Raw genomic sequence first — 23,201 nt, 5'->3', positions numbered from 1 at the left:
CTTAAGGTGACAAAACCTTTTGGTAATGATGCTTTTATTTTGAAGAAATTAAATCAGGAAGTATCAGTTCTACTGTTGCTGCCTGAACTCTCCATCAGCCAGCTGTTGCACTTACTGGAGTCTGTGTCAACGAACTGGGTGAGTTCTCTGCAAAACACATCATTCATGATAATTTACAATGAGACAGGCTGTTTACTGACATCTGAAATGAATGATGCTCATGTTTAGTTGATGGTGACTTTTGAAAACAATCAAATTTTTTCACTCAATTGTGAACATTTTATGTGTGTGTGTGTTTGTTGATTGAGATTAAAGATCACATTCAAGAGCCTGATCTTTTTTCTTTTCTTTTTTTATCTTTTAACTTTTTATCCTAAACAATTCTTATCCTAAAACCTTTTATTACTGCATGTCATTTTTGTGTGTGTCAGTTTTAGGACAAGAGGTTTAAGTTGCAAACACAAGGAAGTGCAGCACTTTCTGGGAAACTGAACTTCTTCACCTAATGTGACAAAACCTGTTTGTAAAACCCAGCCCCTTATTTTTTCATGATATAACCTGTTACAATCAGGCTGTGTTGACAAACACCTTATCACAGAAGTCAAATACCTCAAATAAATGCTGGTGGATGTAGCTGTGCATGTTCTGCTTTTGCAACCAAAACCTCTGGAACACATCTAGTTTTAGTTAATTATGAAGCTTAGACATTTTCTTAAGGAACAATACATACTATATAATCTAGGCCTGCTACTCTCACTATCCATCTGCTGATTTGAATCTGGATTAACTGATGATCAACAGCCCAAAACCCCAAATATTCACTTTTATGGTGATATGAAACAGGGAAAAGCAATGTAACATCGCATTTTAACAACTGGAACTAGGGAATTTTGGGCACCATGGCCTAAAAAGTAGCCTAGTTTTATTGACATTTTGTGTCTCTGTGATCATGTTGGATGTCCTTTTAGTTTTTTTGTGTCTTTGTCTATTTGTTTTACATCTATTTGTGATTCCTGGTCCTTCCCTAGGTGTGCCTGGTTAGTACCAGGGGGTGGCCAATCAGATTTCAGGGTGGGCTCGTGCAGCCCCTTTAGCCCCGCCCCTGACAGCTGACTAGACTTGACAGCCACTAGGATTTTAAAAAGTATTCCCCTCCAACCATCTGTCCAAACTCTTCATTTCATGTTACAGGTGTGAGAGATGTCTGTCACTGGGGTCAGAGTAAAGGGAGGGACTGTGGTCACCGTGGTGTCCAACATGAAGAGCATGTTTCCACCTCTGTGTCAGATCCTCAAGACTCTTTGCTACAGTCCAATGTGCTGCTCAGAGTACAAAGGGCTGATGCAGCCCAGTGTAACTGCAGCTCTTGGGGTGAGAGAAAACTAGATGAATTTATTCATAAACATTATTAAGCGTTGGTATGAAGATTTTTGGTTGTTCAAATGCAAGACAATAAGATTTAATTATTGTGAATTTCCTGCAGACCATACAGATCATGGTGGGCATCTTCAACATCGGGCCAGGATGTGCAAACAGAAATCTTGGCATTTTGACCAGCTGGGGAGATGCTTACTTTCTGGGTGCTATGGTAAATTAATATTGTTAAATAAATATTATGAGACACATTTACCAAAAACTTAACAAATGGAAAGAAGATTTGACGCAGGAGAATTTTCTTAAAGGACAATAATGTCTAGTGACATTAGAGCATATCATTGCTTGATGACAAATATAACATATAATTAAATAAATGAGTGAAATACAGTATTTTGTGATATAATATCACTGAGCTGCCTGCTGTTCTCTCCTCAGTTCATTGCAGCTGGAATCATGTCCATTCTTGCTGGCCAGTACCCCTCTCTTTGCTTGGTAAGTAAAGTCTCAGACAGAAACTGAAGGAAACGTGTAAGGACCTACACTGCAGTCAGGCACTTAAAAAAAAAAAAAAAAAGCTCTCTGTCTTCAAAATACCATAAAATAATGTTTGAATTACAGTTTTAATTAAAGGACTCTCCCCTCTCAGGTGGGCTTCACAGTGCTCATTAACCTGCTCGGATCTGCCTTTGCCATGGTTGGCATTGTGCTGTATGGTATGGACCTGGGGGATGTCTCTGTCACCAGGATGTGTGACAATAGGCACAATTATTATGACGACTGCAGATATGTGGTGAGTAAAGGATGAAGCTGGTTTTGTGCTGTATTTTTCTTACTGTCAGCAAATCCCATGAAAAAGAAAAAACCAGCAATGTGCTGCAATACTAAGCACTCCCAGGTGATACTGTGCAAGAGGCGAGGTACAACCTGGACAGGTCACCATCCTATCACTGGACTCTTTGTACTGATGATTAAAATCTTAGAAAACGGTTCATTGATATATACATTGTCTAAAACAGCTGAGGTGGTGATGGGATTTGATGGGATTTGTTGACAAAAATACATACATACATTGATTTTTTGTAGCCTTGTCCTATAATAAACCTGAACATACAATCATACAGTGTAAAGCATTAGAGTAGAGTCTTGACAGTGTGATTTTAATATGAATTTGAATATGAATTGGGCAGTTTCATAGTGTGAGAATCAACATTTCACTCTGCTGGTACTAAGTAAATTATTAATACTTCAATTTTAAAGTAAAGTTATAATTTGAATCTTTCTTGAATCAAATTGAATTCTTTCTTTTTCTATTTCTCATCTGTCAGCGTTTGTTGATGGCTGTGGACATTACTCTGATCGTTCTGGCTGTTCTTCAGCTGTGTGTCAGCATTAGCGTCGCTTTTCTGGGCATGAGGGCTCTCGACAGTTTTGGGAAGGAAAAGGTACGAACAGAGACAAACACACAAATCATAATCCAGGTAAAATAGTGATTGTAGCAGTATTTGTAGTATCTCCTGCACTATCAACATCACTAATGATAAAGGTAGTTGTAGGTGTACAGCTGGATTACTATTTTAGTGCTATACTAAGACTGTAAAGTTATTGGAGTTGACTCTGTTCTGTGTCAGCAGGGTGGCAAAGATGCTGACTTTTACCAACCAGCGCTGAAGGAAGAAGTCTTCATGATCAGTCCTCGTGTTTAAAATCAATTCATCCAAACATATGGATGCATGAATATGAATACACAACCTGTTTTTATAATGCTTTTTTAAAACTTTCATTTACATGTATCAATTTGAAATATTCAAAGCTACTTCACAGAGACGCCGCTATTTTATGCTAAACTGGAAATTTTGGATCAGCTGTTTCTGTCAGCTTGTGAGTGATGTTTTACAGTAAATGTGCTTGAATAAAGAGTGATGAAGATGATGAAGGCTGTCACAAGAGTTTTTGAGTTTTTCATTAAAGTTTTTCAAGAATTAAATTCCATTCACTTAATTAGGAGGAAGATATCACTGGCTAGTTCTGGTTCACTGAGGTGGGTGTACACCTGCCACCTGTGATATCTAGACATCTTATCTTGTGGTTTGAGTTCTTAATACATTTCTCTTGCTGTGAACTTCTACTGTGTGCCACACTTTGTGTCAATTTGTGACCCAGAGGCTTTTATTTTGGAGGGATTAAACGCGGATGGGCGGTGGGTTTTTTTTGCCGGTGTGTTTCAGGGTCAGAGAGTGTGCAGCAACGAAAGTGAATCAGGTGAGTTCTCATACAAATGTGAAGGAGATGCCAATTAACTTTGAGTTACGGGCATTTTTTTAAATGTCAGTCGTGTTTTTAGCGCGTAAGGTGAGAGATAAAGGGATGCGCACCATTTAATTGATTGATTGTTTGTGTGTGTTTTTGGCAAAGTTCAAACCCCTGATCCGTGGAAGAAGATTTTGTTAGGACAAGGTATGAACCAAAACAAACGCACAAGTCCACACAAACTGGTGGGCAGCTGGGTGTCATATATTAAGAGGGGAGAACCAAAAGAGTAGTATTGATAGTTGTAGTAGTTGTATTAGAGGCTGGGGTGCCAGCATCAGTAGCAGTGGAGGTAGTGGTTCTGTGGTGCAGTGTTTGCTATTTGTAGTTGTTGCTGTATGAAAGTGAACTTTTTTTGTCACAGCAGGTTGCTGAAGAGATTGAAGACCAGAAACCAGAGTTGAAAGAAATCCTCATGAGCAGTCCTTGTGCTTAGACTAAGTCCTGAAATGACAATGTACGTAGCCTCTGTCCACTTCGTCAAGAGCGATGCACTGAAATGTTTTCTGATGGCAACAGTGGCTTTTTAAAACCGTTACAGTTCACTATTGAAGAATAAATCTGTTTTATGTTGTTACACTGCTATGGTTAAGGTTTGGTCAGCTGTAGGTGCAGAGATGATTGGGTTAGGTTTGGGTGCAAATTGGTACTTTATTAATGTTCAGGGAACATTGTGGTTCTGGGAACGGATGCTGTTCTTCTTGGGAGGAAAGTCTCACTTAAAATCATTTCAGCCAAACACGTGGATGCATGAGCATGAAAATATATAAACCACCTTATATCACAAATATAGTTTTACCATTTCTTATTGTTTTACCAGTATCAGAAAAAACTTTACTCTGGAGTCTGTTGCAGTAAGTTTGGAAATGTTTTAAATGTTTAAATGTTGTTTTTCAGTATCAGCTTGTGCTTGGTGTTTTAATGTGGTGGGTGTGGATTTTTGAAACAGGGCATTCAGTTGAAAGTAAACAGCTGCATACTACTCATTTTCTGCTTCTTTATTTGGTAATTAATTCACGTTCAGGTGTGCATAATTAGAACAAATCAAACACAGGAAATGTGAGATGACACAAAAACTGTCTAAAAGGGAGGACTGTTGTGACCTTTCCTCTCTTTGGTTCCTCCAGCTGTTGCTCAGTGTTTTTTTTTTTTTTGTCTCCAAGGCCGCAGACCTGTAGCAGTATAATCAGCCGTATGGGCCACAGCTGGCCCTGGTCTTTTCCATCTTAAGGAAGCATCTAACATCATTTGCATTAATTTCTTCAGCCTGTGATGACGCTGTTTGCCACTAGGTGGTGCTCTGTCTCTTAAATTCACACAAATCCCTGGACAGTCGCTGCTGTGCTGTGTTTGTTACCATGCATTTGTTACCATGTTTGCTGTTCATTATTTTGAGAAGAAACAAACATATTCACCAGCATCCCTAAGACTTGCCGCAGTATGAATAATATAAGAAGCTTAGCTTGTTTTTTTAACTGATTAATTTCCAATTTTCCACCTGTCAAACTTTGATATTAAGCTTGGGAAAAATGACAAGAATGTAAAAGTGTTGAGAAATGTAATTAAAGACAAATATTATTAGAGGACACACAGCAACTCCTTTTATCCTCCTTTTAAAAACTTATATTTAAACTAGTGTTTTTATCAGTTTGTTACAGCTGAGAGTAGGATTAGTTGTGTCTGACTGATACACTGTCATTATGTCTTATGTCTTCACTTATTTGTATTTATTTGTGTTTAGACTAATTTGACCACCAACATGATGTATGCACAAAGACTGAAAGTATGATGACAGTGCTGAATCACTGCTTTGAGTTTCAGGTTGAGTATGTGTCTGGTTTAAAATGTTTATTTAACAAACATGGTGCAAGACTCTCCTTACAGTTACTCGGTCTGAGGTTATTGTTGCTGCAGTCTGTAATGTAATAGGTGGATTTAGACACAGCATCCACCTGAGAAGTTCTCTGGACGGTGATTCAGACCAGCAGCTATCATCCAGACAAATTCTTTAAATTATGTTTTAATCAACTTAAATGCATCGTGACGTGGCTGAATTTGATTGTTTTTTTTTTTTTTAACTTTGGTTGAATCACTCCTGTTGTTTTTTTCATAGAGCTTAAAACCAAATTCCATCCAGGATATCGCATGTATTTTTAAAACAGTGTCATTTTAAAGTAGCAACACTGTCCTGAGAGGAAACTGTGGGATTCTGCCACACATGACCGTGTAACCACATTTTTTCTGCAGAGTCAGAAGTGGAGTTTTATTCTTGGAAACTGTAGAGGAATAAACATCTGAACACCACAGAGACACCTGTTCTATTTCTGTGCAGCCAACTATATTCACTTCTCATTAAAATTACAGCAGGTGCCTCGAGTGTACTTGTTGATTCATGTCGAATTCCTGTTGCACAATTCAGTTACAAACACACAGCGTGGATTAAGGCAGAGCCACAGGTATGTCTGTGTTTTTCATGTATTATCAATCCTGAACAGTGAGGTGTAATATGTCTACATCATCTACATTTAAAGGTACAGGTCCCAAAATTCAAAAACTAGAAGCTGATATCATTCACAGATTGTTTGACAGGTCTTTTAAAACACAGACTAACCCCAAGCAACAACAACATTTAAGTTACATATATGACCGTCTTTAGCAGGAAAGGTTTTTAAGCAGTGAGCCTACTATTTTATAGGAGCTCACCTGTTAACAGAAGGTTGCTAGTTCGAATACAAGACTGGCAGGACAAATCTTTAATAGAGAAGTGAGGGAACAACAACTAGGCTTTAAACCTACCTTGATACCTTTATCACACAGTGCTGTTTTCATATGTGATTTCTTAGATTTCACCTATTAAATATCCAGACATCATATGCGCTGATATGATGTGGATTTATCACGTGAAATGTTCAAGAACCCAGTGCCTTTATGTAAACTTTTTACATCTGAAATAATGTCCACCATGTGACAAAAATGTAAAATGTGCTGTGATAAATCCCTGTGCTATCTCTTTCTTAATGGGTTAATGGGGTGTTAAAATTAACAGAGGGTTCCTGTAAAAGAAAGCTTTGCTGTCAGTGATAGTTGTCTGGTTAAATTAAACAAGGTTAAAAAATATTGCTAATCTACTCAAAGTAATGTTGTTTATCTGTTGGCCACATACTATACACAGCGCCAGAGGAGTTAGTGGTCGAGCCCGATGACAGTCAGAAGTTTTACCGCATAGTTTTTCTATTTCTAACCAGTCTGGAGTTAGAGGTGGGGATAATGACTTACGGCTTTGCATAGTTTGTGCTGGTGTCATTGTTTGTTTTTCTAGTGTAATACAGTTATTGGAGTTATCCCTCATACCTGTGTTTAAAAGGCAGGTGGTATGAGAGGATCTGGTGGAGGCCTCAGGTTACATTTTGAAAACAATACCAGACCTAACTGCGACACCACCTCCAAAGCTCAGTAGTCAAGGGCGTTCTTTGACACATAGTCAGATAGCAGTGCCATATAAGCTTGTTGGGTCTTGCCCAGACTTTGGTATGTAAGGAGCGAGGACAAAGCATAACAGTAACAAGGGTGAAGAGGGGGACCAAAGGGTGCCGAGTGAAAATATGGTGCCAGAGCACAGAGAGTAAAAATCAAGAGGTTTCTGGTTTTAGATGTTTATCCCCAACAAATTCTTCATGGCTGTCGGTTTACTTGATGCGGAAACCTGAGCCATAACACAGCACATAGTGATTTAATCCATTAATATAATAAAAATAGAGCAGTTTTCAATAAAATATTTTTTAAAAGATGATTTTTTCCAATTTTCTTTTGATCAGTTTGTTGTGGATCAATCCTGTTTTCTGTAAGATGTCAGGAAATTCAAATGCGAGACATAAAGAATCATTTTTAATGTTTATTTACCACATTTTTTACTGGTTAAGTAGTAGCGTTATCCCATGCAGCTAAAAGCTAACTTGGCTAATACTCCACTTTTCCACTGTCAAGCAAGATTAATACAACAACAGCTAACAAGAAGCACAGTAAGTGTCCAGGAATCACACAACAGCGAACAAACAGGGCTAGCTGTGCCCAGGTTGTGTTTGTTTGGGCTTAGGCTCAAGTTTGTTTGACATCTCTCTTATGTCAGCTTAAAAATACATATCTATGGAGGAGAATGCTAAAACATTGGAAGAATTTTACTGTTGTTTATAGGTTGTTCATAGCGAGAGGAATCCTCAAAGAGGTGTAATCCGCAGTCTGGGAGGGCAGCTTACCTCTTTTCCACTGTAAACTCTTTAAGATTATGAAGTACAACCAATTAAACAATTACATTTGAGGCAAGTAACACTTTCTGAAGTAGAATAATTTGTAAGAACGGCTGCAACACTTTACTGAAAGCTATAACGGTAACTGACCAGCAAAGACGTCCTTCAAAGGAGGATCAAGGACTCGAACATTAGCTTTACATGGGAGCACATTAATAACTGACTAACTTCACTGGGTTCTCTTTGAAGTCTCCTTCACTTTGCTCAGCATCGACACACTATTTCAAGTTCCTCATGACAGAAACCCAACGTATTTGTCCTCTAATCTAAAACTGAGCTGCATTCAGAGCCCTGAGCTGATGATGCATTTCAGAAACCTAGCCCCTCCCACGTTCCATCTGACCTGCACCATCTGATTAAAATATGTAGCCAGTTTTTTTTTTCTAACCAAAATGACTGCTATTTCCACTGAGACTGAATTAAGTTAGAGTTTAGGGTTACGCTGAGGTGGCGGGTGCCAGTGCAATGTATTCCTGCAAGGCGGGCGAATCTTTTCGTTGCCACGTGATGTTTTTCTGCGTTCCTGAGATCACCTGATGGGCCGGGCTCAATGCAGGGCTGTGTGGCCAAATCATATTCATGGAAGAGTAATTCTGGTCTGATTAAAAGCATCACTTTGCCTATTCCACAGTTTTGTGTCAGCAGCCCCTTTAACCCACCTGGGCATGGACAGACCCCGGCCTGTAGAAGCCTTCACAGAGGGAAAAAGGAGCGTCACCACTAAAAACCTTTGCAGCTCATTACATATGATCCTGATGTGTTTCTTATTGTGTTTTTTTGAAACAGTCACAGAGATCTTATTTGGATTTGCAGCCACATAAATTAGGTTCTTTACCAAAATCCTCATTGGCCTCATTTGTAGCGCGGTTGAGTTTTTTTCTCATATCTGTGTCTTTATGTTTTATTTGTTGCCTCTTTTGTACAAGTCTTACTGTTGTGCATTATTTTCTTTATTGGTACCACTGACTCCGATATCATTCCTTCAATGTCAAGGTTGAGTTCAAGGTCAAGATGTAAAATCATGGGAATGTCAGTGCTCACATTAATCATGCAGCCACAGAGCAACATTATCATTCATTTGGAGACATGTTTGTCTCCACCTGGTGAATATAATCCAATATTCACTTTCTTTTAGCTCTGTTTTTGGTCTCCACCAGCCCCTAAGGGAAAAATCTGGTTGTTTAGCTGCTAGGTGCTCCACTCTGTTCACCAGCTTGTTGATAATATTGTCTTTTGGCTGTTAGGTGCTGTGCAGGTAGTGTACAATGCGAATTGTTGAGTTTTTTGTTGAAAACAACTTTCTGTTGTGGCCGAAAACCATGAGAGCAGTGAGGGTGAACCGCCACAGTAAAAACTAAACTAGGAACTGAAAGTCGCTATAAAGCTCTGTAAAGTCAAGTGGAGCTACAGATTCACTGATAACTCTCTGTGTGTTCATCAGCTCCTTTCACTTCATCACCTTGTTTTCAAATTGTCTTTTAATACATTGTTATTTGATACTGTTTGTGAGAGTTGGCTGTTGTGTAATTCATCTTTCCTTTCAGTGATATCTGTCAGTGTTGAGTTCATAGCTTGTTTCCGCTGCTCCCAAGTGGCCAAAAAATCAGTTATTGCTAGTCTCCTGATAGTATAAACATTTGTCAGTGTTGATCATTTTCAGGTTCATTTTGTGTAGTTCTTTTTTTCTCCCAAAGTTGCTGATGAAGCAGTGTGTGGGCCTCAGCTCACTGAACACTGATGTAAGTGGGTGATTTGCCAGTGGAAATTTGGAAAGCACTTGTGAGAGATTTGGTTCGTTAAGAAGCAAAGGGAAAGTTTAAATTCCCTCTGTCTCAGTCTTGTTCCATTGGCAAACAGGTATCCAGACAACAAGGTCTGTCTCCTCTCTAAGCCAGGGGTTGGTAATTGGAGTATTTTTCCTGAAATCAGACAGTTTGAGCCCCTAAAATTTATGACTAAGTTCCTGCTGTTAGTACAGAATTTATTATATTTCTTTTGACCAGTCAATCCCATCTCTCCTTTGGTGTCCTTTTTTCCTGTCATATAAACTTTAACTCCATGTTACCATCCACATTTTTGGTTCTGCACCTATTGCATTTCTTTCAGGGAATTTCAGGAAGATTTCAGGGTATTTTTCCTGTTCTATTCTCATTTTCCTTCCTCTATTGAGTCTTCTGTTTAGACTTGCTTCTGATAAGGAACTGCATATATAAATGAAATGAACTTGAATAGACGTAAATGCAGATACAGACAGGACTGTTGCACTAGACCAGAAATTCTAGTGATTAAGCTGTATAAATAGTTGAAAATTTGATTTATTTGGCTTTTGTTTTCATGCTATTGTAAAAAGTCGGAGTCAAGTCTGCCCTCAGTCCAACATGAGAGGATGAAGCAGGATGTATTCTAACCTCTTGTCTTGTAAACACAACATGGCCAAAGCTCTTGGTAAATAACAGCTGTAAATGCTAATGCTGGCTATGTAGCAACAGCAAAACGTGCATAGCACCTTTAAGAGTTGCAGCATACCTTCTCATATTGTCATAAAGTCAAAAATTGTCAACCAATATAGGCCTATTGTAATTTTTAATACAGGTTTATACATAAAGCTTATAGTATACTGTGATTTTTCTTAACTCAAAATTTCCCTCTGTGTCTGTGCAAAAAAATTGTCGACAATATTTGACCCACTTGTTTTTCTTTGCACTTGTTCATTTTTGTCGGGACACTTGACCCACCAGTGTAATGCACTGCAGGGACACAAGTCTTTATGTGCCGAAGATAGAAAAGCCACAACCACATAATTACAGAGCACTATGGGTGTTTCCAAACTAGCTAACCATAATATCTTTTTTTCTGTCCTCTTGTTTTTTAAGTTTCTACACAGAACAGTTGGGTGTCAAATCCCTCTTTCAGTGATACCTCAGAGGAGTTGAAATTGATCTTGTGCCTTTTACACCTTTTTAAAATCTTGGTTGTTTATCTGCACGTCAAATCTGACCCTGTTGTGGTGAAACTACCCCGCAGCAAGTTTCAAAATACTTTCTTTGTTACAATACTAGTTTTACTGAGTAGCACAGGGGCTGACAGGTAGAGAGACATCCTAGAGCCAGTCGGTCCGGATTGAAGTCTCTGTGACTGAACACTGTACTTTGCTGTAGTGTTTTGATGCTGACATCTGGCCTTTCTTTAATGGAGAAAGGTTTATGTTTTCAAATAAAGAGTTAATCTAATATTAGAGAGAAAGAGCAATACTTTACTTAAAATCCCAATATTTAGCATTTATAGGAAGTGTATGAACAATGCACTACAGACACCAATATTAACTCCTGCTGCACAACACACACTTAGAGCAATTCATATTTTCAGATAGCAACTGCAAATATTACAAACCAAATGTGTGGTGCTTGTTCCTCTTTTTGCAGTAAATGCAGTTAAGCAGTCTTTGAATGGTTTTATCATGAGTGATTTTTGATTTGATGATTTGATTGGATTTGATTTCAGGTGCTTCAGTCAGTTGTTTATTGTAGCTTGTATGGATTTGACCTCTTAGACAGGTTTCGTCTTAGTCATTCACAAAAATATACAAAAAATCAAGTTTAATTGAGTTTATTTGGAAGATTTAATACATTCATTGCTTTGGTCTACCCATGAGATTTTGAATCTGAGACACTGACAACCCAAACACACTGGAAGTAGAAATAATAAAAACAAAGGTGCAACATCGACATTTCTTTTACAGCAAATATAGGGCATGCTTTCAGAAAATAAAATGTTCAAAGAAGTGCATTACACTTATACTGACAACAATGAAGAAGCACACAGATTACAGTGGTGTACAAGAAGAGGTTAGTGGTGTACACGGTATAAAGAATATTCTGCAGTGTCTCTATGACATATTTTTGTTCTTGCAATATAGTGTCAACGTCATGGTAAGATTATACAACTTTAGATGAAAATACCTCAAATCCCAAAACCAAAATTTACATTGTCTGAAATCCAACAAACAGTTTATTCCTATATAAAAGTACAAAGTGAATGAAGTTGGGAGTTTTAAGCAGGTACATGTTCCCACTTTGTGTTGCATAATCAGGTAAAGATATAACACAAGAGGAACTATGCAAGGCATCTGTATGTAAACAAAGTGTTGCTATCACTACGCCCCGGCATGTTCATGGCAGGGTGTGTAAATAAAGTTTCATGGGTACCAGGCCTGTACAGCAAATGTCGTTTGAGGTTTTGTCTCTTCTGCTTTTTTGTGTTTTGTTTGTGCTGTATAGCAGCCAGTAACAAGGTTTATTATTTCTGTCAGATTAATACAAAAGGGGGAAACCAAAAAGAAGAGTTTAAGGCTTCTGATATATTCTCTATAAATGTCTGGAGCCATTTTCTCTCATGGATTTGGTGCATACGTCCTCATCAGGGCGAGGTCACTGCTTATCACTACCAGCAAAACATAATCTCTGTATGGCAGCTTGATTCTCTAAATCAACATATTTTCCAGCACGTCCCGCTGTAACAAAACAACCACATCCTCCTGAACTTTTTGACTACAGTAGAAAAGATACAGATGTAGAGCTTATGACAGAATTTCCCAGAAACAGTCAGTTTGGATGTTGTTAACTTTCAAAATTCACTACTTCCATAACAAAAAGAGACACTAGAATATAATATAGACTAAACCAAGGGGTGAGCACTTCTGTCTGTTTTAAGAAGTGAGCAAAGCACAGCTGTGTGAGATCAGAAAGGTCATTACTGTGGTTTCACCTCATGTCTGCAAGAAACTAAGTAAACATTCTTAGAAAAAAGAAAGATTCACTTACAACAGAGAGATGGAATTAAGGCACATACTGTGGAATATTTCACTGCTAAGGCCAAGCAGAGAGGCAGCAATAGACTCTGTGATTATTCGTGCAAACATGAAGTAACCCACAAATAAACAGAGTGACTTTTGAGAGTTTTTTTGAGCATCAAGCAGAGTGAACACAGACGTAGAAGTTTTTGTGCTCCTCCCAGTAGTGGAGCTCGTCGCTGAAGCTCCAGGTGCAGGCCAGGTCTTTGCTGGTTTTGACCGTGTGGACCACACAGTCGCCAGGTAACTTCTCAAACAGGAGCTCTGCTACACCCACTACTGTGAGTTTCTTCTGACTCTGGATCAGCTGCTGGATGTGATTCTTATCCACAGGCTCAGCCGAGGAGCTGTAGGACACCCAGACGTTAAGTTTCTCATCAGATGCTGGGACCTGGAAGCGACTCTTCCCTGTCGAGCAGTGGAACTCCTTTTTGCTGGCAAAGAGGCCTGAGGGGGACCTAAATATGCGCACAGACCAGCCCACCCAGTCGTACTTCTTCTTCAGCTTCTCAATGATAGCATCAGCTAACTGTTGGTTGGTTAAGTCTGACTGATCTCTCACCAGTCGGCGGGAATCCAGCTCGGCCTGTTTGGGGAAGCTGACAATGCAGTCTTCAATCACAGCGTTCATTTTAGCCTGGACGGCATTCATCTTCTCACCCCACTCTTTCAGAAGCGCATCTTCCTCATCATATCCCTTCAGAGCAGCGTGGCCCAACAGTGCGATGAGTCCGATGCAGAAAAGCTTCTTGAGCCTGGCGCAGAAGTCTTCCATCGGCCGGCGACTTTTCTCCTCATAGTTCAGGGTGATCTCCAGCACAGATTCCCCAGAGAAGCTTTCTCCCATCACAACGTTGTAGAGGGTGTTAATGTTTTTGTCACCACCGGTATTGGCAAAATGCTCCAGGAAAAGCTTCTTTTTGACCTCCCTAAACTTGGGTTTGGCGTTAAGTATGTCCATGTACTTCCTGAACTGGTTAGTGATGTTCTCCTCCACTGGGAAATATGCAGTATCCATCCCGCTCTTTTTGATCTCTTCATTGATTCGCTGAATCTCCTCGGACATAACCTCCAGGCGGTCTCGTACCTTCTGAAACTGCTCCTTCATGAATGCAGCCTCTTTGCTCTCCACATTGTCCAGAGCCAGTTTAACAACCGGAGCAGCGATGGAGAAAACAGGGAAGAGGTCACCAGCGATACTGGCCACTACCTCAGCTCCCTGTTCAAACACTTCCATCACAGTCTCCACCATATCCTTCTTCTCTGCTACAAGCTTCTGTAGCTGGTTTGCCATCTTTGCTGATGTTGCTCAGACTGATTCTACCAAGAAAAAAATATTGACATAGATAAACAGTCAAAATATTGTCAAGTTAAATACAATCTGAGCTAAATAGCTGAACAAAACAGACGCAGAATACCAGCCATTTCACTTTAATGACAGAAACAAATGTTGGGATTTTGTAGATTTACTTACAGTTTTATTCCAGTGTTGTTGGACTGTGGCCTGCTCTCTTGCTCCTCTTACCACACAGCAAAACACTGATAAGGAAAGAGAGAAACAGCTAAGTGAGCTTCAGTGCTGGCTGCTGGTCACACCCCATGAGCAATAAGTCAACAATGCAAAGGGAATTCAGCAGTGACGAAAATCCAATATGGGCTGAACTGTTTGTATGTTACTTGTATGAAATTACCAGTTTCTTTAAAAGGGTATTGAAAATTTACATTTTGGACTTAGTGAGAATGGCAGAGGGGGATTAGCTGATATTTATCTCAAACAAGCAATGCAACATTTCTTTTAGTACACTGTGACCTGTTGGATGAGAGCTCAAGACAAAATGGAGGAACACTGACTGTCTTCAGATCACACCTAACCTAACCACAACAGTTACTAAACTTTTTTATTTTATTTATTAAACTGATAAACACTGCTATGATTGCTACTCCCTGTCAGCCAATCTGTCTGACTGGTAAACACACTTACTCGCTTTCGTGCCCAGAGTTAGATCCATACCACTCTCATATCTATGCCTTAAATGTGAATACAAAGCTACAGCCAGCAGCAACTGTAAACCTCAAAAGTTCACTTATTAACACATTACATCTTGCTTGTTTAATCTGCACAAAGCCAAACTGTAAAAACTAAAAGTTGATATTTTACAGGGGGTTGAGCATTAGACTATTTCCTGGCAGGGCACAGTGGTTACCTACACTGTCTGGTTCTTTAAACTGAGGTCATGTGTCAGGCTAACAAATCCATTTCCATGATAAGTGAGCACATGCTTTCTGCTGATGAAGAGAGCTAGTGAATAGACCTTGAGTTGGGATTGTTTTGTTAAACAGTCTGTTGTTATTCTGTCTGTAAATGCATCTGTTGCATTTTCCCTTGGAAAGTCAATTGTTTATCTCAACTCTAGTAACTCTGTACACAAAAGGTACAGTCAGTGATGCTTCACTGAAATGAAGGAAATTACTCTCTGTCTTACGCTTCACCTTAAAAACAAGAAGTCCACTTGACTTGGAAAATCTTAATCTAATAAAAACAATTCCTCCCAAAGGCCAGGAGCAGAGAAAAAAAGCTGACTGTAGGAGCAGACTGATTTTGAGGGCATGTTCAGACATGTCCTCCAAAACTGGAAACATGCAGCAATTGGAGTGGAAATCACATTTTGTTACAAATATTCACTGGCTTCACTGTGCGTCTCTGTGCAGCAGCCCTTGGTAATTAACCTTTCGTCACATTTTTTAATTCAGGCTTTTGGCTTTCATGCCCACTTTTTAATCCAGGGATGAAGGAAAGGCAGCAGTGCTGCTTCTCCCTCAGCCAGTCCAGTCAATATTAAGGCAGCAGGCGTGGGAAGTGATTAAGTAGAAGAGGTTAAACTTGCTGGGCAAGGGTGCATTTTCCAGTGAAACTCAGCAAGTTACCACGGCAACAAGACAATGGAAAATAATCTGTCAGCTTGTTCATCTCTCTGCTGAGGTCTGAGTTCTGTCCCAAGGGGGTTTATCCAGCTAGACTGCAGAAGATTGCAGTGAGGACATAGCACCTTTTTCTCAGTCTGATACATTGCATACCTCTGCAGCTGTCAGACAGATCTGCAGGCATCTGCAGACAAGACTGATCTCTATGGTTAAATTCCGACATATATTTACAGATCAGACCAAAGATGTATTGTCTTATGTCTTAAAATTATGAGCATGTTTTGTACATATTGCACAGTGAATATGAATCCAGCAGCCAGTTGGCTTAGCAGATAGCCTGGCTCTGTCCAAAGGTAACACAACCTGCCACAAACGTTACATCCGTATGTAAGCCAAAGTGTAAAAGTGACACACTTTAAATCAGCATCCTTTGAATGTCAATCACAAAGCTGTAAAGCTGCTATAGCTGTGATATAAAATGTGAGAGGATAAACAACAAAATACAAGAAATTCCAGCAGGCAGGATGTTGGAGCATTTACAGTTACTGTATCTTATTTGATTTGACCATGCTAAAACTGTGATTCCTGTTTCTCATTGATGTTCTCTCCCCATATCTCCCTCTCATTGTCCCAGGGGGCTGTGTATCTGCAGTCTGAGTGCATGTGAAGCACCTTTCCACGAGCAATTCAAACATAAAAGTGCTTAAAGAAATCACATTTTCAGAGACAAAGAGCTGCTGAAGCTCACGTAACAGAGGAATGAATGTCAGGCTATTTACAGGTGAAGCAGTCAAAGTTTCACTTATACATTCTGTAATATACAGTGAGTAACTATATACATTTACCCAAGTATTCACATTTTATGCCACTTTTTACTTCTACTGCGCCACATTTCAGAGTGATTCCCAAACGATTTCAGGTTGTGTGCAATAAAGCAGTGTCTAGCTGGGCTCCCGTGTCTTGTGACATATCTACTGATGACATTATTTCATTTTTAATTGGATATCAGAACTTTTCAGTCTTTGTAAGACTAACTTCTTTTCAACCAGCTGTAACAGTAAAATGCTGCACATTGATGCCCCAGTAACAATAATGCAAGTACTGTATAATAATATATCAGAGCTATCTTGTTTTGTTTTGTTTTTTTTTTAGAAGTATTTGTGCTTTCTGTGCTTTAAGTACAGTTTGTTGACAATAATTGTGTACTCTCACTTAAATAACATTTTGAATGCACCACTCTTACATTTATTGGAGTACTCTAACATTGTGATATCAGTACTTTAATGTGAATACTTCTTCCAGCAGTGGTAATATACTGGTTTATGAACCATTCTGATTTCAAACAACACGTCTGGAGATTTTATACAGACAAATCTCATTTAACAGCATTTGTGATTATGATAAATACAAAATAAATGTATGTAAAACACATCAGGCGCATGCTGCCATCTACTCCAAAAAGAAAACACAGAATTTCTTTCAATGAGTCCCAAAAAAAGTTCATGTCTCCAGTGCCAGAGCTTCTCCTGAACACAAAGATGACCAAACCCTCCCTCCCTCCCTCTGACAGCTGACCACTCAGTCTGGCCACTGAGGGGGAAAAACTAAACGCTCTGTTAATGCGCCCTCTTAATGGAAAACATATTGATCAGTCCGTGTACAAGGGCTCTAATTGTATCATTTTACAGCCGTAGGACAGAGAGCCAAACAAACATCACAGGTTAACACCGCAGATAAGGTTTTTGTTACAACGCAACACAAGTGGATTACGCCTTTAAAAAGTTTAACACTTCCTGGAAAAAGTGCAGCGGTGGCACCAGAGCTGGCAACCAACGCCCATAAAAGTAGAAAGTTTTTTTGTTTAAACTGCATTTAAATTTTTGCAGATTCATCTAATCACCCACTTTACTTTATTAAAATGAAGCTGCGTTGACAAAATATAAGCGTGTTTGACATTTTTTAACAGCAACGCGATGCGTCGAAGAGGAAAACTGCTCGATTATGTAACGAGAGACTGGAATGAAGTGGATGAAGATGAATCGATCACTTCCTATTAAAGTGTCCTATCGCTACCGCGCGGTTAACCTAAATGTGCCTGTCCACTATGAATGAAACATTTTGATCAGAAATGGACTCACCTTAAAGAGTTTGCGGAAGAAATACACTAACTTCAAGTCTGTTTGTCTTCCTATTGGTCATGTGGCTCTCATGTTACAGAGCAGAGACACACCCAGTCAGACTGAACATAGAAAAAAAAACTTGGGTGGTGAAGAAAAAAAAAAGTTGTGAGCATAATAGGTTGTTGCTCTGGCGATATTATTACAGAGTAACCTCCACCCATTTGATAAACAATGGCATGCTATTATAGCATTTGATGCAGAAGATTATATATGAACTTGCTCTGAGTTGAGATACAGTCAGCAGAACATTATGCCTCATGCTTAGTCATGATTTACAACAGTAATAGATTTTATCTCAGAAACTGCCTTTAGATAACAGAGTAATGATGACCAGTGATGACAAAAACATTCATATTTTTTTGTTTATTACAAACAAAAGTAAAATATACACAAATATCTAGATAAAGACTGAAGACTAAAGATTTTGGAAGCTTCCCCCCGCAGCATTGTATTGCACCAAAAGCAGCAAATATATTGGGTAGTGGATTTTTTCAAATACACGTTTATGCCAAGGAGCGGTCGATGGTCTGATACATCTGGAGTTATTAAAGGGATTAAAGAAGAGGAGTACTTTACATTTATGGCAAAGTCAGCTAACGGACTAACGTCGTCATGTAGCCCAACCCCAGTAATATCCAATGCATGGGGACAGCATCATCATATGTTTTGTAGTTGAAGCTGGTATGGAGATGTATGGCTCTGAAATGTCTGTATATATAGTGTATGTATAAGAATAAAAATCAGTACAAGTAAGATGACGACTCACATATCAGAGCGCAGACAGAGCAGATTATGTATCAACACAGACAATATTTAGGAATAATTTTCTATATTTGATGGATTCTCTGCTAAAGACATTCATGAATTCATTTGTAGCTTGGTTCCTCCTGTATGCAGCTACAGTTTATGTTGTTCTGTGAGCCTACTCAGGGTGGATACACAGGTAGGCTCTCTTGTGTTTCCCATAGTAGTAACAATCCTCATGGAAGTTGTTGGTCTCCACCACCTCCTTGTAATGGCTGACGGCGTGGACCAGGCAGTTGGGGAAGCTCTTGTTCAAAGACAGAGCCACTGCCATCATGTTTCCTTTCAGCTTCTGCCCCTCAATCTGCTCCTGGATCTGACACTTGTTAATTGGTTTGGGGTTGACACAGAAAGAGACCACCACTTTGATTTTGTTCTTGGTCAAAATGTCAAACCAGTTGGCTCCCCCACTTCCGTGGTACTTCTTTCCTGCCAGCCAGTTGAAAAAGAAAATGCGCTCCCTGTCGCTGAAGGCCCTGATGGACCAGTTCACCCAGTCGTATTTCTTAACAAGAGAATCCAGGAGGGTTTTGGTGAATTCACGATCAACAGTGCCGGGGTTCTCCCGAAGCAGGTGCTCCATGTCCAGCTTGGCTTGGTCCGCAAAGTGCTCTGTACAGTCATCCACAGCTGCTTTCATTCGTTTCTCCACATCCTCCATCCGTCCCTGCCACTTCTTCACCATCTCCTCACCAACCGCTCCTTCCTTTAAGGCAGCGTGGCCCATGACAGCGATAATGCCAACCACAAAGAGCTTCTTCAGCCGGGCACAGAAATCCTCAACCGGCCGTCTGCTTCTCTGCTCAGTGGCGACTACTGTTTCCAGCATAGGGTCTCCTGAGGTATTCTCCCCAGTGACAGCATTGTAGAGGGCGTCCAAGTTCAAGTCGCCATCCGTGTTCTCGTAATGGCTGAGGAACTTCTCCATCTTCTTCTCCTTGAATTTTGGCTTGGCGTTGACAAAGTCCTGGAACTTCTCATACTGGCTGATCATCTGTGCCTCTCGATCAAAGTTCTGCTTGTTCATTGACGTCCTCTGCAGCTCCAGGGCAATTTTATCAATCTCATCTTGGATTCCCTCAAGTTTCTGGTTGACAAGTTCGAACTGCTGAGTCAGGTAGCGAGCCTCTTTGCCCTCCGGGTTGCTGAGTAGCTCGGCTGAAGCCACGAACACAGCCTCCAGCACCGGGTGGAGCTGGCCCACGGTGGCAGCAAGCACCTCGGACGCTTGCCCCATGATCTCCACACCTTTCTCAATCTTGTCCCTGTTCTGCACGAGCCAATCTGCCACACTGTTCATCTTTGTACTATGTATTTGGCACTAACTAAGCTAATTTGTTTTCCACAGCCAGAGACTTCGCTGGTGCCTGAAAGAAGAAGAAACACGACACCCTTGTAAAGCTCATTACAGTGTGATTTTATGACATTTCAGCAAAAATTTTTTCCTCTCTTTTTATGGTTTGATTTGGCAAAGCAAATAAAATCAGCTGACATGAAGCCATTTTTTCTCACAGGACATTTTCCTACAATAAAGCAAACACCAGGTCATGTCAGCACATGTAGGCATCGAGTTTCATGCCGCACCCTCAGAGCTTCAGTTAATGACAGGGACTCGTTTTTAAGCCATGGTGGCATTGACACATTTAAAATAAGCTCATGAAAACACACAAACGAGGCACATATGGATGGCTAGTCAGAACAAATATCAAACATGGTGTGTGTACTCATGAATTATGAAGTGAAGTATTGTGCAACGTTGCAGCGCTGGCCCTTTGGGATGTCGTTTTTTTTACTGCTCCAACAATAGCCAAGACCCAAAGCAAACACAGATGTTCACAACATGGTGAAAAACTGGGGATTTACTCTGGTTTTCGATGTAAAATACTCAGGAGAGATGACCTAACTCATTTCCCATTCCCTGGAGCCCATATCCAGTTCAGAAAAAGGCACACCCAGGGCTGAGAGCAGAAAATCCCCCACCAATGCACTTGTTCAATAATGCAATCACACTTCCCTCCTCATTACAGCCTCAACATAATTGAAACCAAAAATTATACAAATATCCTGTTTTCTTAAGGGTTTGGTGTAAAAACGACACAAACACAGGTTTATAGTTTAACCACAGAACATTGGCTCACCAGTAATTGCTGCAGTGATGAGATCAGTGGTGTCATTTTACAGCCTATCCTATCAATCCACTAATTAGATTTACTTTATTCAGTCACATGCCATCAGTGCTTTTACAATTTTTGTCCATATTTCCACGTGAACCAGCTGATGAAAATAACAAAAAGTGCAGCATTTGAATTTCAATTTGTAATTACATAACGGACTGAAATTCCATTCTTAAAAAAGGAAAGAAATAACAGTGAAAGAAAAATACTTACTGAGTAATTATCTTGGTTTGTGCTTGAAAATATCTTCCCTTGTAAACCCCCCCAAAAATAAAAGTTTGTCTTCTTTTAACACAAAAAGTGAAATATGTTTTTTGTGAGAGGAAAAAAAAAGGCGAGTCCCACACAGCACTTGATCAAACACTGGTCTCCTCTTTCAATGTGATATGGTTTGCTACAGAGCTACAGAGCTTTAATGGAGACCACATAGGCAAGTCTTAAGCAAGACCACATCCCCCAAACGACTCATGTCCACCTCTGGCATTTCACTTGAATTTAGGCCATTTTTTTCAAAAGCAGAGACATTGAACTTTTGAGGAAATAGAACAAATAGAAAATGCAGTTCCTCAAAGTCTAAATAAAGCTTAGCTTCAATAATGGTGAGAAAAGCTCAAGAGACAAAACTAAATACTGAGTCTTTTTTTCTTTCTTTCTTTCTTTCTTTCTTTCTTTCTAAATTTGATAGAAAACTGAAAATTGATGATAAATTGATGATAAAGTAGATGATGGGGATGCAGAATTAAGAATTAAAGTTAAAAAAAAAAAAAAAGAACTCACCTTTCTAGTTAAATATCCAGTGGGCTAGAGTCCAGTTATCCAGTAGTCCAGCTGTGCCTGTGAGCACCAGGCTCTTTGGGATGTGTATATAGAGACTCTCTCTCTCTCTCTCTCTCTCTCTCACTCTCTCTCTCACTCTCTCTCTCTCTCCCTGTCTCTCTCTCTCTTGTCACTCCCCCTTTGGAACTCCTCCATCCCTTTCCAGCATTCCTCAGAAACCCACTCAGAGAGATCAGGGGCCGACACTGACACAGATAACATCCTGTAAACACTCCCCATGCAGGGACACCATGCACCCTGGGAAAAAAAAATACAAATTTTTTAGAAAGCCTGTTTTCTGTGTATGTGTGTGTGTGTGTGTGTGTGTGTGTGTGTGTGTGTGTGTGTGTGCATGTTTGAGAAAGAGAGACAGACAGACAAAGAGAGTGAGAGCGAGAATAAAAAGGAGACCAGTCACAGGGGGGCTCAGCAAAGTGGCCCATCAGGACAAAACCCCTCTTGTTGTGGCATGAACAAGGTTTCCATGGCCACTGCGCTGGTTCCTCCAACTTCTGTAAGACTATGCTCGCTCAAAGCAGAATACAGCTCCCTGTGTTTGCAGTAAGCTGGGAATCACAGCAAGTTAGTACCCCGAATAACAGGACAGAACTGTACAAAACTAGTTTTCTGAAAAAATATTTCTTGAGTTGAATGTTGACCTACTTGACGCTGAATCTGACAATTAGTGATGCAAGGCGATTGGCTGCTGGTTTCAAGCATTGCACAGAGGGGTGACATTTACCCTGCAGGGGCAGCACTTCCAGAATCAGTCCGTCACAGCGCTGAACAGTGAAAGACAGTCTGTGTTTTTGAGTACGCACCGTGACAGCTCACTCTTGGCCCTTGTGCTTTATAAAGCTGGCTATGACACACGCAGCCTGATGTCACTGTCAGCTCTGTCTAGATAGGCAGGAACAGGAAGAGGAGGGAAGGATGTCTGCAGTAAATTGATGCTGGTCAGCCCGGGTGGAAGAGGGTTAGGCAAGCACATCCGCCACCGCCTCGTTCCTGTGTCGTCCCACTGTCAGATCTCACACTTGACTCGCTTGTTGCCATCAGAAAGCGAAAACTAGCTTTCGCAGGGACTCAACAGTATGTGGCGTGATGGGTGGTACAGGCTGATGCTGGTGCGCACACTGTAGAGGCCTGAGCTGGAAGACCTTACTTGCTCTCTATGGGTGTTTATATTCCAGACAAAACCTCGTAAAGAGCTGAATTTCTTTTATGTTGGCAAAGAAATTTGCAAAACACACGCACACACACACACATACAGTGTCCCAACATTTGGAGCTTGTAACTGAACAAACAACATGGCTTGTTAAAGAGGCTCTGGCTGCAGCATCAATGGAAAGTGTTTGGTTTGTAGAAAAGTTTTGCCTTTGTTGTTTGTGGTTTTGGGATCACCAGGTGGAAACATGGGTGAAATATTTGAGATAATGATAGCCAGCTGAGGAAAGAGGGGCAGAAA

General features: G+C 40.1%; 3 protein-coding genes and 1 long non-coding RNA gene across 5 annotated transcripts; 2 read left to right on the top strand and 2 right to left on the bottom strand.

The window, feature by feature from the left end:
- The first annotated feature begins 57 nt into the window (after positions 1 to 57).
- Positions 58 to 3,306, top strand: LOC108899475 (uncharacterized). The gene is made up of 7 exons (XM_018699930.2): positions 58 to 138; positions 1,192 to 1,371; positions 1,484 to 1,588; positions 1,813 to 1,869; positions 2,024 to 2,167; positions 2,703 to 2,819; positions 3,009 to 3,306. Exons 2-7 carry the CDS (start codon positions 1,201 to 1,203, stop codon positions 3,078 to 3,080), a joined length of 666 nt encoding a protein of 221 aa, XP_018555446.1. The 5' UTR covers positions 58 to 138; positions 1,192 to 1,200; the 3' UTR covers positions 3,081 to 3,306.
- Positions 3,307 to 3,590: 284 nt separating this feature from the next.
- Positions 3,591 to 4,372, top strand: LOC108899449 (uncharacterized). Its single transcript, XR_001963552.2, has 3 exons — positions 3,591 to 3,636; positions 3,790 to 3,831; positions 4,049 to 4,372. It is a non-coding gene; the product is annotated as an uncharacterized LOC108899449 (long non-coding RNA).
- A 7,206-nt stretch (positions 4,373 to 11,578) lies between these two features.
- Positions 11,579 to 18,153, bottom strand: rpz4 (rapunzel 4). The gene is made up of 3 exons (XM_018700030.2): positions 17,898 to 18,153; positions 14,312 to 14,376; positions 11,579 to 14,157 (listed from the first exon to the last, which is right to left on the bottom strand). Exon 3 carries the CDS (start codon positions 14,129 to 14,131, stop codon positions 12,956 to 12,958), a length of 1,176 nt encoding a protein of 391 aa, XP_018555546.1. The 5' UTR covers positions 14,132 to 14,157; positions 14,312 to 14,376; positions 17,898 to 18,153; the 3' UTR covers positions 11,579 to 12,955.
- A 134-nt stretch (positions 18,154 to 18,287) lies between these two features.
- On the bottom strand, positions 18,288 to 21,982 carry rpz5 (rapunzel 5). 2 transcript variants are annotated; one of them, XM_051075921.1, is made up of 2 exons: positions 21,695 to 21,982; positions 18,288 to 20,110 (listed from the first exon to the last, which is right to left on the bottom strand). In XM_051075921.1, exon 2 carries the CDS (start codon positions 20,041 to 20,043, stop codon positions 18,862 to 18,864), a length of 1,182 nt encoding a protein of 393 aa, XP_050931878.1. In that variant the 5' UTR covers positions 20,044 to 20,110; positions 21,695 to 21,982; the 3' UTR covers positions 18,288 to 18,861. The 2 variants fall into 2 exon arrangements, with proteins under 2 accessions (XP_050931878.1, XP_018555545.1); XM_018700029.2 differs by lacking the exon at positions 21,695 to 21,982 and adding an exon at positions 21,131 to 21,338.
- Positions 21,983 to 23,201: the final 1,219 nt, after the last annotated feature.

Source organism: Lates calcarifer, linkage group LG15 (genome assembly GCF_001640805.2).
Source record: "Lates calcarifer isolate ASB-BC8 linkage group LG15, TLL_Latcal_v3, whole genome shotgun sequence".
In the NCBI taxonomy this organism is placed as follows: Eukaryota; Metazoa; Chordata; class Actinopteri; family Centropomidae; genus Lates; species Lates calcarifer.
Note: the sequence above shows the minus strand (reverse complement) of the source record. Positions and strands in the feature narration are given on the sequence as shown.